General features: G+C 34.3%; 1 protein-coding gene across 6 annotated transcripts in view; it reads left to right on the forward strand.

Annotated features, from left to right (window-relative positions):
• DGKB (diacylglycerol kinase beta) overlaps window positions 1-17,486 on the forward strand; it is a 366,387-nt gene that overhangs the window by 122,390 nt on the left and 226,511 nt on the right. For 4 of the 6 annotated variants that reach the window (XM_069774198.1, XM_069774191.1, XM_069774183.1 and 1 more), the window contains 4 exons: window positions 1,996-2,094; window positions 9,874-9,906; window positions 13,667-13,783; window positions 16,584-16,657. In XM_069774198.1, coding sequence (XP_069630299.1) covers window positions 1,996-2,094; window positions 9,874-9,906; window positions 13,667-13,783; window positions 16,584-16,657 — 323 coding nt within the window. The remainder of the gene's footprint in view (window positions 1-1,995; window positions 2,095-9,873; window positions 9,907-13,666; window positions 13,784-16,583; window positions 16,658-17,486) is intronic. The other 2 variants (XM_069774214.1, XM_069774219.1) reach the window with 1 other exon arrangement.

The following is a 17,486-nucleotide window of genomic DNA, read 5'->3' on the forward strand; positions in this document are numbered from 1 at the left end:
AGAAGAGATACATATTATTATATTTCATTGTGTCAAAGTGTTATTTTCATTAAAGCTACATATCTTCTACCATTTCTGTTGTCTGCTATGTGCGAATTCTGTTGTCAAAGATCAGCAGAGACTACTAAGAAGATTAAGCTATATTTTTCATAGATAAGTTTGCATGCCACCGAGTAGCAAAACTGCTAATTACCATTGAATGTGTGAAGGTATTTTTATTTGATGTAACATGGCCTGGTGTGCATTAATTATGGTACAAGTAGCCTTACCACTGAGGCAGAGAATTAGCATGACAAATGATTTAGATTACAGGGCTACCAAAATAACCTCACAATACGGCTTTAACACACAGAGTAAATTGAAACTCGTTAGACTTTTATTTTCTGTTGCTAAGTAACTGCCTGAAAAGGTAACTTTCTAGTATAAATGAATATGGACAAGGCTAATATTAGGTGCTATTCAGTTCAAAATTCAGAAATGTTATGTCAACATTAACTGTACCAGATAACTTTATGAAGACCATATTATCAGTAAAGCTTATATACTTTGGCAACTGGTACAATTTTATTGTAATTTTAATAGAGTTCATACTGACATAGTTAAATAATCTAAGGGAAAATGAATCAGTCATTGGAAAAATGTGATTTACAGATGCAGACATTGAACTACAGATTTTGTAATAGCTATCAAACCTGTTGAACTAGTGCTGTGTGCTGCCTATTATACTAGTTAAATCACTTGTTAAATAAGATTTTTATTCAAAATTTCAGATATTTATTACCCTGATTATTTTTTAATGCAAATATACATATCTCCTCAAAAATAAAATACTCTGTGGGAAATGCATGTTACCTGAAGAACTTAAGGCACAGTTTATTGTGAATCAATGCAGAAATAGAATCATAGAATCATTTAGGTTGGAGAAGAGCTTTAAGATCATTGAGTCCAAAATAATAAACTTTTACCAAATTTCACAATATGAAGTTGTATTTTATTGTGGCTATCTCTAATAATATTGTGAAGTATACCAATTAAATGTGAATGCTTTGCATAATCCAGACACAAAACTGTGCCTTTGTACTGTGTGGCTGGGTATATATGTTGCAATATTCTATTTAGAAACATTTGAACTGAGTTAAATCCTAAAAGAGCAACAAGAACTCTTGATTGCTAGTGCAAAATATTCCAATAAATATATCATTATTTGTTTGCATTTTATGTTGATGTCATATACAAGTTTTCCCCTTCCACCTTTTTAATAAGACAGAAGTAAGCCAATGCTCTTTCAGTCAGCAGACCTGAGGATATTCTTGACGTGTTTTCAGAGTAGAACTCTTCTCATTGCTTTCAAGAAAACTGGATGAATGCTAAGAATAAAGTAGAAAAGGGAGAGTAATTCAGGGTCCTCAGCAGCGAGCGGAAATCTGAACATTGATTCAGTCGAGAACAAAATTTGCCCAATATAGCTTAAAGCTGTTAAATATTCCTACGTTATTCTCTTATATTTCATACATATTTTCATAGATATTGCAGCATCGCAATTGAATGAGTAGTGATTTTATCAGCTTCAGGTAGGAAGCAGAATTATACCAATAATGCCAAATGCTGCCCTGAATTACCCCAGAGTGCCCACTAGTAGTAGAACAGAAGTTCTTGGCTTAGTGCAAGAAACTGTCTTCTGAAATGAAGGTTTTGATCACCAGTAACACTATGCTGATGTTACTGTACTGCCATGCAGTGTTCTCATTTTGTGTGCTGGACCACACGTGCAATTTCCAAACTGGAAAATACTTTCATCCACTGTTCCTTGCTTCAATATAAATTCACTGGTTTTGTCAATCCTAAGAGGCTTTCCACTGCAGTGTGTTTCATTTTCCTGGTACTACTCTAGTAAAAATTAGATTAATTGAGCTCACACCATTCTAGGATGCCCGTTTTCTTAGACTGTAGTAGTAAAACGTCTAAGTTGAGTCTTCATTTTCTCTTTTCCCGTAGTTGCATAACAAATGTGCGTCACATCTAAAACCTGAATGTGACTGTGGACCTTTGAAGGACCATATTTTACCACCCACATCAATCTGCCCAGTAGTATTGGTGAGTTGTCCATATGTTTATTTCAGATGTAATCCTCTGTCATAGGTAACAGCTAAAATGATGCTGGGACTGACTGCCAGAGTATCTGTTAAATTCACAGAACTGTGTGAACCTTAAACACAATGGGTAATCCTGGCTGATGAGTTTATAGGCACAAGCATGCTTTGTCCTCTGCATATTGCATTTTCTTCATGTGAGAATGAACTTTCTGTAGGGCATATTATAACTGAAGCTGACTCAGGTTTTATCACTTACTCAGACTGTACTTACCAGAAACTGTATAGGCAGAACACTTCTACATTTTACATCTTTTATAGATCCAACTTCCCAGAATAATGAAGTTATTCTTATGGACAGTTTTTGCTTGGGATGCATATTGTATATCTGCAATGCTGAGGTCTCTGATCTGAGCCGGAGGTTACCTAGAATGATGACACTGGTCTTGCAGTAAGCTATGCATCAACATTATGGTATATTTTATTCAGCAGTCGTGGACAGTAAATTTCTCTGTCCACAAAAACAATAACTCAATTCAATGAAAATAAAAATGCATGCTATGTGTGGGTTGTATAGAAAAGAGCTGACCAGTTTATCATGAAAAAAGAGCTTCAGAATTAAGTTATGTATTCATATATTAAATTGGATATTTTATGCTGATGAAAGTCATAGCATCATCGTATTCATAACAGAACAGACGTGTGGTCCTCTTACTTTAAATATAGTTCATAGTAAGAGTAAGAAATGCTTGAAATTAAGAAAGAATGATTTATTGCTGGGAGGAAAAACAAGAAAATATACCTTCTACTCTTAAAACTGTTTCTGATCGTTAAGAATAATATTCATGCCTATTGTAAATTACTTGTTTTCTTATTAATCCTTTTGGCTGTTTGTTTATAAATCTGCTAAGGGATGGATGCTAGACTTTGGCCCTCTACTTGAGTAAACTGGGACTATTCCATTGCTGTCAATGAAGGTAAAGCAATGGAAAGCTGGATTTAATATTTATGAAATATTTTTTAATATTTTTGAAAAGTTATAAGAGTAGTTTTTTAGTTTGTCTGTAATAGTGTTTTGATATTACCTGGACAAGTTCTGAGTAATAATTGTAAAATATTATTTTAAGTTTGTTGGATGATTACGTTCTGCATTACATTATTTGATTTTCAGCATTTTAGGTCACACTTTAAGAGTTAACGTGTAGGAATTATGATTTTGTTGGATTGCTGGATTGGACTGTTTTCGAGCTTTTGTTATTTATTGTTTGCCATTCTTATAAACTGAATAAAGCCTCAGTGTGAAATTTCATCTTCAATTATATTTGCATAACTCCATTTTCTTTTCAGGAGAGGAAGAGGAATAGAGGAGTTATGATTTTCATTCCACAATGGGAGTTTAGTTAAGTTGTTTAGAGGATATATAAAACCACTCTAGAGTCAAATCACCCTTGAATAGGTTTGTTTTATCCGCAAATTTTGAAGGCATAAGCAGAAGTAAATATGTTTTCCTGTATCAGAATCATGTTTCAGTATTATGTACTAATAATGTAACATAAAACATGTATTCCAGCACAATGTATATTGTTAGGAACAGAAAATATATTTTACTGTGCTTTAATGGGAACTTTATAATTTTGTAGTATATTTGTTCATCTAGTACTTTCTTCCAAAAATGCATTAAATTCCTGAGTATACTTACGTTACGAGTAATACATCAGTGACCAAGCTAATAGGAATTCCTCCTAAAAACAATTGATTACACCGTACGTATTATTTATGTTAATAATTTGTAATTATTTTCTCCCATTTCCTGTTACAGGGATTCCTTTTGAGAAACATAATAATTCAGTGTATGTGAAACCATCTCTCTCAATAATGACAGCAAAAACAGTTAATAAATCCATGTCAAAATTGTCTAAAGATACAATAGTAAGTGTGTCTGTTAATGGAAATGATGTGTACGTACATATCAAACCTGATATACCTGACAGTGGAAGGGTGTTTCACCTAGGACACACACTTAGCTTCAGTGATCCGCTGAGCAATAATACTCCTAAAGCGCTACATATATGTGGAAGGTAAAGAAAAGCAGATAACCACAATGCTTTCTGTACCAGGTTTATCCTTGTGTATTTTGAGATATCAGTGAAGAAAGTATGTTCTTCTCCCATAGAATAAGTTATAGGAGTTGTGGGAAAACAGCAAGTTGAAAAATCTTGTATTTTTGATCTCCCAAAAGTTTTGGCCCTCCCTTCCATCTGTAACTTTTGAAGTTCAGACTTCTTCCAGAAAACTGTCAGAGTTCATCTCAGACCAAGATGCCTTCTCATAGGTTTTCCTTCAAGAGTACAGGCTAAATCCCTTCTCATCTTTTCTCTTTTGCAGAACTAAGGACATTCATATTTTTACCTTTCTCATCCAGCATGTCTCATTTCTTCAGTTCTTGTGAAGTCCAGCTTCGACTCTTTCTGCAGAGATAAAGAGAATTTTTTCATAAGTTGCATGTCACAGCACCATGTATTATACCAGAGCTACTAAACTGGTCTCTCAGCTGGTATCTGTTGTTCGGTTCCATATCCTCTCAGTTTTTCCATTTCCTAGGTATCCATTGATGTCCAAAATCACTGCTGCAACTGTGAAGAATAAACAGACAAACTACCCTTCCTGATTGTAATATCACAAAGGGAGACATTTCTCTTCCCCCTAAACATAGCCATCTCAGCTCAGGTGACTCTTCTAAATCACTCATTTAGGGTGTCTTGACACAAGAGAGATTCCTCTAAAATATAGTGACTGGCATGATCCTCTCATACAGTCCCTTCTCTTAAAGGCTGGAAAGAGAACCTAAATGCCTGGTCATCTGAAAGTTAGATAGCTGGTCTAAGTTAAATAAGAGGGCTCCCATCTTCAAAACTGCACAAAATGGAACTTGTCCAATGTTATTGTTAAATATGATTAGCTACATTCTCAGCTGAAAAAGAAACCATGGGGAAACTCATGCAGTTGACACTGTATGTATCATGAAAGAATCACATATCTGTCTAGAATCATTGCCATATAAAGATTTTTCATATCTTACTGCAATACTTTTAAATGTTTTAGTAAAATGTAGTCTGTCAACTTTAAAACTAGTCCTTTTTACTTTTCTGTTTACCATACGTAAGGCTTGTTGTATGGTGAAGTTTTTTGTTCAAGTTAAATGAGTTTTGTTATAAACTGTGTGTGCAGATCTCAAGTGATAGTCTTTTAATAGATGTCAGATATGCTTTAATGTTACTCTCTTTTATTTCAGTAACGTTTTAATTAATTCATACTGATTGAATAAATGTACATTGAGACTTGTTTCCTAATGAGGGCACATTTAGAGGAAAGGTTTTGCATCATTCTGATATCCTGTGGGTAATTATATTCTAATTATATGGTGGGGGGAAAAAGTCTATAACTCAGTGCTGATATTGTTCATTGGACCCAATTAATTACATGCACATAATGAAAGTTCATGATAAGGTTGACTGGCAGTGAGTTTAAAAATCTTTAACTCAATTGAATCCTAGCCTACCAAGACTACAGAATTAGATCATAACCAGGTTAAAAAGTGGGTATTGGAATGAGATGAGTGAGTAGCGAAGAAAAAAAGATTGGTCTTTCCTTATGATACAGCTTCTCTCCTGCTGCCCCTTTATAAGGCAGAAAGGGAAGAATGCTAACATACATTTTGGCTTCTTCATTTCATGCCTTCCTTTACTTTGCTCTGTTTATTGATGAACACGTAGGACGTTCTAATTTCTATTTATGTTTATAGAAAAGTAATTAGATTTTTCTATTTCCCACCAAAATAGATACAGGCTTGGGTAATGACAAATCAACCAGTAAAAGCCTGCTATTTAATAAATACATATTTATTTCATAATGTATGATGATTTTGATTCTCCTATTGTTTATGTGAGTTTTACAATGAATTATTTTTTACTTAATTTCTAACATTGGTTTTGAAAACTATAATTAAAACTGTTAATCATGGAATAAAAAGAAAATTATGGAATAAATTGTAAAACATAAGGTACCCTGATTACAGTGTGAGCATTACTATATGGCAGTTATCACTGTCTCCATAGTAACCAGTTTATTTCAAAGGGGGAGGGCCTGGTTTAATATTGAAGACAAGAAGTGAAAGAAATAAAATTTAAAATTGGATACATTTCCTTGTGTTCAATTGTCAACTTCATTGTTCAGCATTCTGGGACAAATTGGTCATCATGATAAAAAGTTTGGAACAACTCACTTTTTGTTTCTTTTCTGTTATGAATGAATTTGGCTTTTTTTTTTTTTGTCCAGTGAAGATGCTTATAGCTTTTTAGGATAAAATAATTTAAGCATAAATTCTATTTATATAAATACAGAACATACATATATATAATCTGGTACATATAAAATATGTATAGAAATTTTATACATCATAGAGCAAATTTGTTTATATACACCTAATATAAAATAGCATCGTAAGTTCAATTCACTTGACCTCTTATTTTAAAATATAAACGGCTATGTATTTTGGTGGAGGAAACAGATGTATCTGATTGGGGTTTGGGTTGGTTTGGCATTTTATTGCACAAGAACATAGATGTTCAAAAATATTCTGTTGATGACTAGTTCTATTTAGGCATGTAAAACAATATACACAGCAGATTACAAATGTTTTCGCTAAGAAATGTGCCTTGTGCATCTAAACAATATACGTTATGATCTGTAGCTTCAAACTTTCGTGTAAATACAGCAAGTATGTTGAGATGCTGGCAAAATACAGAATTAAAGTTAAAAATATTGCACAAGAATTTTCTTTGACTATCAGTATTTAGAGAGACTAGATAGAATAGCTAATGGTTGTGTTATAATTGCAACATAGTTCAATAGATATTTTTCCCATGTCTGATAATATGTTTTACTAATACTGTTTTCCTGTGTGGTAGGTAAATGTTACTCACATAGGAAAGCAGAGATGTAGAGAGAGAAAAAGGGAATTAGCAGTTGCTGGTTGAAGAATGAGCTTTCTTAATCCCTTTTCCAGTTTTTAATCCTAAAACGATTCTTCTGTTTTTATTATAGTAGAGATCAGTTTAACTCAGTTGAATCCAAGCTCAACACGGGGCGCAGAAAAGCAGTGCAGTGTGTAAGCATCTTTATGAGCAACTCAATCCTTTGAAGTTGAGTACTAGCCTTATTCTGAGTTTCTGAACAAAGATACTACAAAAAAACAGTTATTTGTAGATATATGCTTCTATGGAGGGGGAAATTTAAATCTGGTTGTTGAATATTAAGTAATGACATAGCAATTGAAACAGATTTAAAAACTAAACAAAACACTTTTTTCCTTTTCAATTGCGTATCATATTGCAGATTCAGTTCTCTGAGAATCTAAACAGACTTGAAATATAATGGTGTGCTTATCTACACTAAGAGGTTTTTCATTTGTTTGAAGTCAGAAGGAAATTAATAATTGCCCTGGAGGAAAATGTATCTTCCTAACTAATTATCTGTTCGACAAACACAGTTCAATGTTAAAATAATAAGATGCTGATAAACTGAAATGGCAGCCATTCAATCATTTTAAGTTATATCTAGTTGCCTGCCCAAAACTCATCACTACTGTCAGTCCCTCAGTTTATTCCTTACATCTTCTCCCATTGGAGTTTAACATGTTTTTATTTTCAAAATAATTTTCCAACTCTTTTGTCTTTCTTGGACGGTGTATATAATTGCCTGCTATAGCCCAAGTTCATTTTAGGTTGCAAATTAAATTAAAAGTCTTGGGCCCTACTGTTCTTGCATGATGATGATGATGCATACATTGAATGGGTGCAAGATGTAAGGCAAGTTATCTTCAGCCAACTAAATGAACTAAGGCCGACATGCTAAATGAGAAATACTTGATTGTGATTTTGATGTGTAATTCTTTATCTTACGGGTGACAAAATACCTCCTTCTGATTGACATAATGTGATTTTTTGTTTTTTGTTTTTCTTTTCCTTAGCTGCAAACATTTCTATCAAGGCAGCTGTCAGATAAATTAGAAGCCTTCCCTTTCCTTTATAGTATGGGCATGTGCAGCTCACTGGACAGTATTTTTGCTGGTGAATTGGTTACTAATCTTGTCCACAGGATGACTTTTAGCTTCAGGCCATGGATGTAGAGCTGGGTATTGTGTTACAGCTCTATGAGCTTTCAAGGCAGCTTGATGTGGTGTCAATATTGGCCCTTCTGATGCACACAGGTTTAGAGCTGGAAATATGAAGATAATTTTATAAAGTGAATTTTCAAAATATTTTAGCACATCTAAATCATAGTTAGTTGGATGTGATATCTAATAGATATTACAGATAGATTGCTCCCCGGGGTTTTGTGGTAATGGTGGTGGGGTTTTTGCAGTGTTCTGGGTGTCTGAATCTTTGATTCTCTTTGGTTATTGTGTAACTATGGACAGAAATTGCATGGAATAGAATTTTTTTTAAGCATGGTCTTGAATACCACATAGGTTTACAAAATGACAGTCTAAGAGTACCTATACTAATATTTCATTGCATATTAAAGTACAGTTTTAGCATCCCTTGGGGATTCCCATGTCATTAAACAAAATAGCTCTAAGGAATCACAAAGCGACCTTCCTCCAAGTTCCTTAAAAAAAACCCCAAAGCATCAGTTTGATATTCAAGTCACATATTTAAACTTCCATGGCCTTCATCCTGCAAACATTTGAGGATACCTTTACATGGTATTCCATGCATTCCATCTGATCTTCTATGACCAAATTCCCCAGATCAATATCTTTCAAGTTGAAGTCTCAGAGTTCTAAAATAAGATTTTTTTTTTAAATAACTGTTTCTGTTTATGCATACTAAAGTAGAATTTCTCTCCTCATGCACCCCATCCCCAAGTTGGGTTTTAGGGTATATGCCTCATGTGAAGGCATATAAAGAAGTAATTATCATACAGAAGTAATCTCAAATTTTCGGTAGTTACTTGACAAACTGTGTAATGATATTAACCATTCACTAATGGCCTTACAATCCTATTTAATGTATAAATAAATCATTGTTTAATATAAAAGAAATTCTTTTAAGTAATCTTAGCTGTGTATGAAATAATCCAGAAAAACACATTTGCACTTATTGATTAAGAGACAAGGTGAGAAAAAGCAATTTTTGCTGCATTGACACTGGATTCTGTGTCAGCAGTTAAAACGTAAAAAGGTAACTATTTAGTAAGCCATTAGTTACTATTAATCTGTTTTCTTTTAACAGCTATGATAGAGTATGATATTTCTAAATCTTAGTGTTTTGTGTAAAGACGGTACCTCTCTGTAAAGAAACAGTAGAAATACTTTTTGAGGATGAATGTTGTATAGCTTGTCAATTGTAGTAGAAGAAAGCTTTTTAAATAAGATTCCTCACTTTGGATGAGGATTCAAAGACTTGGAAGATAAAATAGAAAGAATACTCCCCAGGTACCAAGTATCTCTTTTTACTATTTGAAAGAATAAAGTCCTCAGGTTTTCTAATATTTTTAGCTGGTGCTAAAATGATCCCACAGATACTTCCAAGAATATAAATTTTGTAATATGACAGCCAGAACGTTGGGAGAGTACGATTGTGCAAATGTGTAAAAAAGCACCTTGTACATTTGTTGTTAAGTAGAACTGCTGCAAGGTAGTGTTCCTCATAACCACTCTTTCCATGTCCCTTGCCATCCCTGTTCGGTGTTTCAGCCTAACGTTCTCTTTTTCCAACAGACGCTACCCACTTTAGGAGGTTTGCTCCCTGAGGTGCGTAATGGGAGGCATCCATGAACGCACGAGTACTAACAGATCATGATATTGTACATTCTTTTTGTTATAAAGTGCATTTTGGGGCTGAACTAAAAATCGAGACATGATATTCTGTGTTACCATTTGAAAGGCCCTGTCTTATTTATCAATTCTTTTTTCTTATTTGGATGAATAAGGGATAGATACAATTGAGTAGTTCTTATCTGACAGTGATCTCTCTGGAGCAATACTGAACGGTAGAAGCTCCAATTGATGGATATTGACTTCAAAGTGGGAGTTCAAAGGGAGAAAAGAAGGCATGGGAGGTGTAAAAATGGGTGGAAAAATTTTATGTTGTGGTAAGTACTATTTTGAAAGGTATGTGCTCTGGCACATACCAAAAGAACAGAAAAACTCGATTCTTTGAGCCGTCAAAATGTACAATAGCTTTTAAAATGCTGTATTCAGTATCTCTATCAACCTCATGCATGTCCACTAAACAAAATGGTTCACAGATACATTAATCATTTTGTATGCTTTGATTAACAAGATATTAAATACAGCACAACTGTTGTAGAAACATTTCTTACCTTGAAAAATAAATGTTTGCATTTCGTAAAACCATTTATTCAATGCATGTCAAATTTGTCTTAACATTGCTAGAATTTGTAGGCTATTATCCACAGACGATTTTATTAAACTGTTATTATCTCATTAAAAAATGACTCTGTTTAGTTCCTGACACTCCTGGATAGCTTAGTTATGTTATAGTAATGTTATAGTTCCTGAAAGAAAGTTATTCAAACAGTTATGTAGAACTGGATTAGAAAGCCAGCTTTCTGTTTCATATATAAAACAAAGTATCTCTGCAAGAATATTTAAAAGAGATTTTTTTTAATGAAATGGTAAATCTTTTTGTGTTCCATTAGTGGATTTATTCACTAGAATTAAGATACACATTATTACATTATTTCACACAAATTGTAAGTCAGGTCCCCACTAGTATAGCACATATGTAAAAATTATAGGATATATAACGCTAGGAAATCTCCTATCAGCTTGTTCAGAAATATTTCAGAGAGGATTATTGGTACATGTGGTGACATGTATTGTGGTATCATGCATATAAGATGGGTGATACGAAATACTTTATTTATACTTCAAAAATCATCATTGAAGGAAGCAAACCTTCAATGATAATGAGGTCAGGTATCCATATTTGATTTTTTTTAATAACACTCTAGACAATTCTGTATCATGAATATACTTTTCCTTTACATTGTATGAGGTGTATGGCCTAATCTTGTGTAGTCACTGCTTAGGAGAAACTGTCTTTGTCTGTGAGTCAAGCAATTGTTTTGCTTATGGGACAGGTAACAAATTGGAGAAGGAATGTTGCTAATGCAGCAGTCATAGGGCCAAGGCCAGCTGAGGGTATTTGCTCTCTGTATCATGCTGGAACAAAAAAAACAATATCCAAAACTTTGCTTGAGGCAATTGTTACTGCATTTTGCTTATGAGTGATTGCTAACAGCAGGTTTGGGCACAGTGGTAAGCATCCTTTATGTAAAGACAGTTCCCAGCAGTGTGTAAATACTTTTCCTTTAAGTAATAGCATGATATATGCAAGAAGATTTTTAGTGCCACACTTTGCAAGTAGGCCTCTTTTGAACAGTGTTTTTTTAAGCTCTCTAAATGGACGTACTCAGTGTGCTGGATCTGTTCCTTTCTGTTACCTTTTTCTTTGAACTATCACAAATATGTTGTTTAGCTTAACGTTTTCCTATTTGCTCTCCATCTCTGATTTTTGTTAGAAATAAGGTTATTTTACTAGCTGTGTGTCTGCATTACTGACATCTGATTTGATTTTTGAAGATGTTGCAATATCCAAGAGCCAGATTTGGCCGTAATATAAAATCCTGTTTAACGTGGTATGCTTACTTCTTATAAAATGTAGTGACTTTAAGGGTAGTTATTTGCAAAGTTGTTTAAAACCCCAAAGCTGCTTACATATGTAATGAAGCGCGAAGCTTCTTTCATGCTGAAGTTTCTTACTATCCTTGGCACTAACCAATACCATTGTGCTTTGATGTTTCATGTTAGTTCACAAATATTATTTTGTTTGGGTGCCTCATTGTAGTTCTAGTTTCTAAAAAATTGTCAAATAAATAAGTGCTGAGTCGGTGATTTCTTAGGCAGTGATATGGACAGTGTTTGTCTGATATGGACAGTTTGAAGGTTAGGGCTGAGTTGAATAGCTCTAATTGCTTTTACTGTTTTCTGTTCAAAGCAGTGATATTGTAGTCTAGACTCTTGGTCCTCCTCTTGAACTGATTAAGTTATTCAAAGCATCCAAGAGCTCAGTTAACTAACCTCTTGGGAATCTCATGGCATATGGGAAATAGTATAGACTCCCCTGTTTCTTTGCTGTGGTATAGGTTTGTCAGTACTTTTACAGAAAATGTGATTGGATTGCCACAGTTCCCCAAAGCACTTCGCTACCCAAAGCAGCCTGGAATGACTTGGACCACTATTTTCATCAGGATTAGACTAAGGCTGCGTCAGTGTGCAAATTTAAGAAAACTAAAGATGAAATAAAACCAGTGATGGTCCATGTCTGTGTTAGAGGGCACTGTATGAAACTGGGAGTTATTCCCTTCCTGCCAGAGAATCTGTCAATGATTCTTACCAGTTTAAACTGCTCCAGAAAGAGTGGCATGGATTAATTGCTAGTGCAATCCCTAAGGCTTTATCAGAGGTAGCACAGAGGTGGGTTTGGCCTGGTATGGAACTTAAATTGTAACGTTTAATGAACTGCTTACTGAGGGTAGTTGCAGGGGGTGCAACAGTTTCCTTCATGCTCCTTGGTAGTGCAGCAGCTTTGTGCCAGCCCATTCCCCTGACTAGTTTAAAGCCGCCTTGTACTTGCGAAGTGAGGAAAGTGACTGAGGTGCAGTTGGGACTGGGGACACTGATTCTATCTGATAAACATCTGCTGTCTTAATTTATAGTGCATTTTTGGACAACCTAAAAGGACATGCTGGGTGCAGTTTATAAATAGGATAAATGAAATGCAAAGAGCAAGGACTTTTTTTTTTTTTTTTTTTTCATTCAGAGTTCTCTGGAATGACCTGACAACAGTTGAAAATATGATTACAGCAACATACTTCTGAGCTTTTCTCTTTCAAATAACCGTCTGATTGTGCTGTGTAGCAGCAGCAAAATTTGCCAATGGCTTAGAAGCTGATGTAGATTCTGGTTTCTTTCCGATACAAAATACATATTTTATAAAAGGCCACTCAGCCAATTGATTATGGTACATTTAGAATAGGTAAATTTTGCCAAAGTGGTACTCTTGAAGCATCCAACCCTTGCTAACATTTAGGATGAAATTTTGATAAATTACTGATTTCTTATCAGTGTGCTTATTAAACAATCAAGTATATTGTACGATTGGCTCTCAAATTTCAGAATGCCATCCTCGCGATGTCAGATTATCTTTTCACATCTTTGCATTAATTTGTGTTGTGACTGCACACTTTTCATCCATCTATTGCCTAGTCATTATGAAATGTTCAGGCATGTAGATAGATGTTATGTGAAGTGGCCAGACACTGTGTAATAACCTGACTGAGAACTCATTTTCATTAAAGCAGAATCTGACATTACTCTGTAGTCAAAAAACAACTTTGTGGAGGCACAGTCTCAGTTACAGTTGTATAGCATTATATAATGTGTGAAAATGTTCCATTTTCTCCTTTTCTCTTCTTTTTTCAAGGAAAGACAGGCAACAGTGAAAAAAGAAAAGGGTTGCCTCCAGCAAATGAACAAACTGGGAGAACGGAACAAAATGCAAAGAGCAAATTCTGTCACCGTAGATGGACAAGGTCTTCAGGTGTGATTATTGTTATTTTAATTTAAGGAGACACTTGTAGGTATGAAGACAATGATAGAGCGAGCAATCTTCGAAGTGAAATATTTCCTATACATTCACCCTTCTAATATTTCACTTTTACATATTTAAAAATACAATAGGTAAATTCTTCCATCTGTACAGGAATGCTGTGGTGCAAATCTGCTTCTCATATGATTGGTGGGACTTTAAGGGAGAGGGAAAACTAGCTCTAAAACACTTGTATTGTAGGGTGAAGCTGAGCTCGATTGTTTTAGTATCTGCCACATAGCATTGTGTGAATTTACATTATAAATCTGAGTGTGTATATTGATAACTGCTCATTATTATCGTTTGGACCTCTTAATTAATAGGTGGATGGAGTAAACTGCAAGGATGTTATTTGTCCAGGTATTTCCAAGTAGGGTATTTGGCAAATCAAAATTGAGAGTGGAGAGGAGCAAGGTGGTTTCAGTAATAGCGATACCTAGAATAAAAATGGAAGTTTTTTCTATGTGAAAGAAAAACTTGTGTGTATGATGAGCTAATGTTATTTTAGGGAGATTATTTAGAGGCATGCCAGAAGTTCTGCCTGAACTGCTTGACTTCTTTCCTTTGAGATATGAGTAGTTTTGAGTAAAATCAATGTTCACATATATGAGGGTGATGCTTTATTTCATCAGGAGACACTGAGTCACTTGTCTAATAACTTTGTGGAGATTGCCTTTAAATCATGCTAGATGAAGGCTTGAAAACGTTCACCAATTTAGTCTAAATCTTTAGTTGCATTGTTTATTATATGGGAAAGATCTACGTTATCTAGAAAAGTAATTTGGAAAAAACTATTAGAAGTTAATTAAGAGACCTTATTTTGGAACTGAGTGGAATACAAACTGTATTAGGGGGGTTTTGATGGTCCTAAACCTTCTACTTGTAATTAAATGGTTAAGTTATGAACTAAAAGATATAAAATAGAAATAAGTTAATCACCTAGCTTTTGTTGAGAAAAGTATCAAGGCTAAACCTTCCTTCCATCAGACAGCAGTGAGCAGATAACTTAGTGGCAGTGGAGATCTGCACGACTTAAAGACAATTAATCATAGTTAAGCACATTCATCTTACTTCTTTCTAGCTAACCAGCATAATGATCAGGATTATTATTTCTAATTAGAGGAAGTAATAGATCATGTATAACCTTAGGATGAGTCTCATTAATTAACCTGCGTCCTAAGAGATTTCAGTAGGTAGTCCATCTCTGTCACAATGAGCACCATTGGTTTACACTTAGCTTACAGGAACAAACATCATGGGAATTGGCTAAATAACTAAAATTGATTACAACAGTAGATAAAAATTAAATATATGACAAACTTTACTATATCCTGCAATTTGATATATGTTTCAACATACAGCACTTCACTGTAACAACATACAGCACTTTACTGTAACAACATACTGTGCCAGAATGTGATACTGGGTAGGTTTTATGCTAGGTTTAATTCCACCAAGTTTGCTGGAGTTTTTCATTATTTGTTGTATATATCGAACAGATTTGGGTCCGTTGTTTGTGAAGTTATGGATGGAGTTGACACATTACTGCCTAACACATCCTACTGGAAGAAAAGTGCTTTTAGATGCCTGTAGGTTTATACGCCTATGTCAATAGGATGCCTGTAAGACTCCTTAGCTATCTCAGGTTCTGCCTCAAATAACTTTTTACAAACTCTTCAGATGAAAATATTTTGTTATTTCAGGAATTATGAATAAGGGTTTGCAGCAAAAGCTTTCAATGTATCATTTTGAAACAGAGACAGTCTAAGCTTCATCTCTGAAGTTGTTAGTGCATGACTTTGGAGATGTTGACTTTGAACTCTTAATATGCTTTTAAACATTCTAGAATAGATATATGTCTAAAAGTGATAATTTTAAATATGAATAGTCTAGCTTTATGGTTGAAAAACAGATAATAGAGAGTGATCATCTGGTGTAATTTTTTATGTTCTTCACGTCTGTGGAGCAAAGGCAGTGAACATGCACATCTTACAGTATCTGAAAATACAGACTAACACTATTACTTAGAAGGAAGGTGTTAGTTTGTAAAGCTAAACATCAATGTGAACATGTAAAACTTTCCATGCACAAAAGAATTAAAAAATGTGGTAGAAGTCATTGTTTCCTTCAGTATGTCCTCCTCTCCATTCTTTTCCTCAGGCTTGCCCTTCTTCCACATGTTTTCTCCTTTACTTTTTTAAGTTTCCAGCTTTCTAAGGTGTTTAAAGGAACTCGTTTATGGTTGTTACATTTTGAAAAGTGTGTGATTTCATATCATATCAAATATTGCAGGTTTCTGTAATTTAAAAAAAATTAAAAATTATTACATCAAGTTTAAAATTTCATATAGTTATATTTGACCTTTATAGTATGGTGTCATTTCTCATTACAAAATACAGTTCCTTCATAGCTTTTTCCATAGGAAATTACTGTCAGAATCAGTCATGCATTTCTTGCATTTAAAGTTTTCTTCTCTATTGATGGTTGTAACCTATATGTATCAATATTTCAATGGAATTATAGGTTCAAATGGCATCACAGCTGTTAAGACAGACATCATTAAAAAAAAGTCACTTGCCATTTGTGGCAAATTAATGAAGTGAGGATTATTGCAAATTATGGAATTGCTTCCAGCTGGCTTACATAGCATAACATAGAGTTTGCATTAAGCTTTTTGTTTTCTGTCTACTATAGGAAAAAATGAATGCAACACACAGCATTAATGAGTGGCTGTGTTATTCCCTTCTTTTAGATCACTCCAGTTCCAGGCACTCATCCACTTTTAGTTTTTGTCAATCCTAAAAGTGGTGGGAAACAAGGAGAAAGGTAAGGTTTATTTTCTCTTTTTCCCCTCTCTCTTTCTCTGTTCTGATCTCTGTGATATGTTTAAATATGAAAAAAAAAGTTTGTATATGAAAAGAAGTCCAACGTTTTATACTGTTATGCCTCACATTTGAACATCCCATTGCCCTGTTTAGAAGAGGTACACACTAGCATATAGTTATAAATTCTGCACTTAAAAGCTGGAATGAGTTCTATACAACAGTTTCATTTCATACCAGAAAAAAGTAGCTATATTTAAGTGTATGGTTTTGTGTGATTTGCATGAAGATGTGAGTTGCTATATTTGGCATTGCAACTTTGAAGTTATAACAGTTTTCTTTAAATCTCTGTAATAATTATGCAGGCAGGCCAATAGCTTAAATTGGAAGCAGTATTCCATTTTCTAATGTATGACTTGTCTTTCAAAGATTTAGTGAGTAGACTCTCCAGCCTCCCCCTAAGATTTCCTACAAAGAAACCTTTTGATTTCTGTAGATAGGAAGCATTCTAACAGTCCAGCTTAAGTATTGAAGTCCAATCACACAAAGACCTGCTTAATATTATATATGTCAGTAATTACATTGATTTAAATTCAAAATGCCTAAGTTTATGTTTAAAACTTAGTGTATCAGAGGCATGATAAAAGGCAGATAAAGAGCATTCACCTCCTACTCTGTCCATCAAACTCAGGCAGAAGTGCTGAATTAGTTACCCCTTGAGCAGATTTTTCGGAGGGTATTTCAGATTCACAAGTGCTAACAGTATGGCCATTTTTGATCATTACAGAAATCCCCCAATTTTATAGCCTAGCTTACCATGTCAGTGCTGTAAT

The sequence above is a fragment of the Haliaeetus albicilla genome, chromosome 2, assembly GCF_947461875.1.
Source record: "Haliaeetus albicilla chromosome 2, bHalAlb1.1, whole genome shotgun sequence".
In the NCBI taxonomy this organism is placed as follows: Eukaryota; Metazoa; Chordata; class Aves; order Accipitriformes; family Accipitridae; genus Haliaeetus; species Haliaeetus albicilla.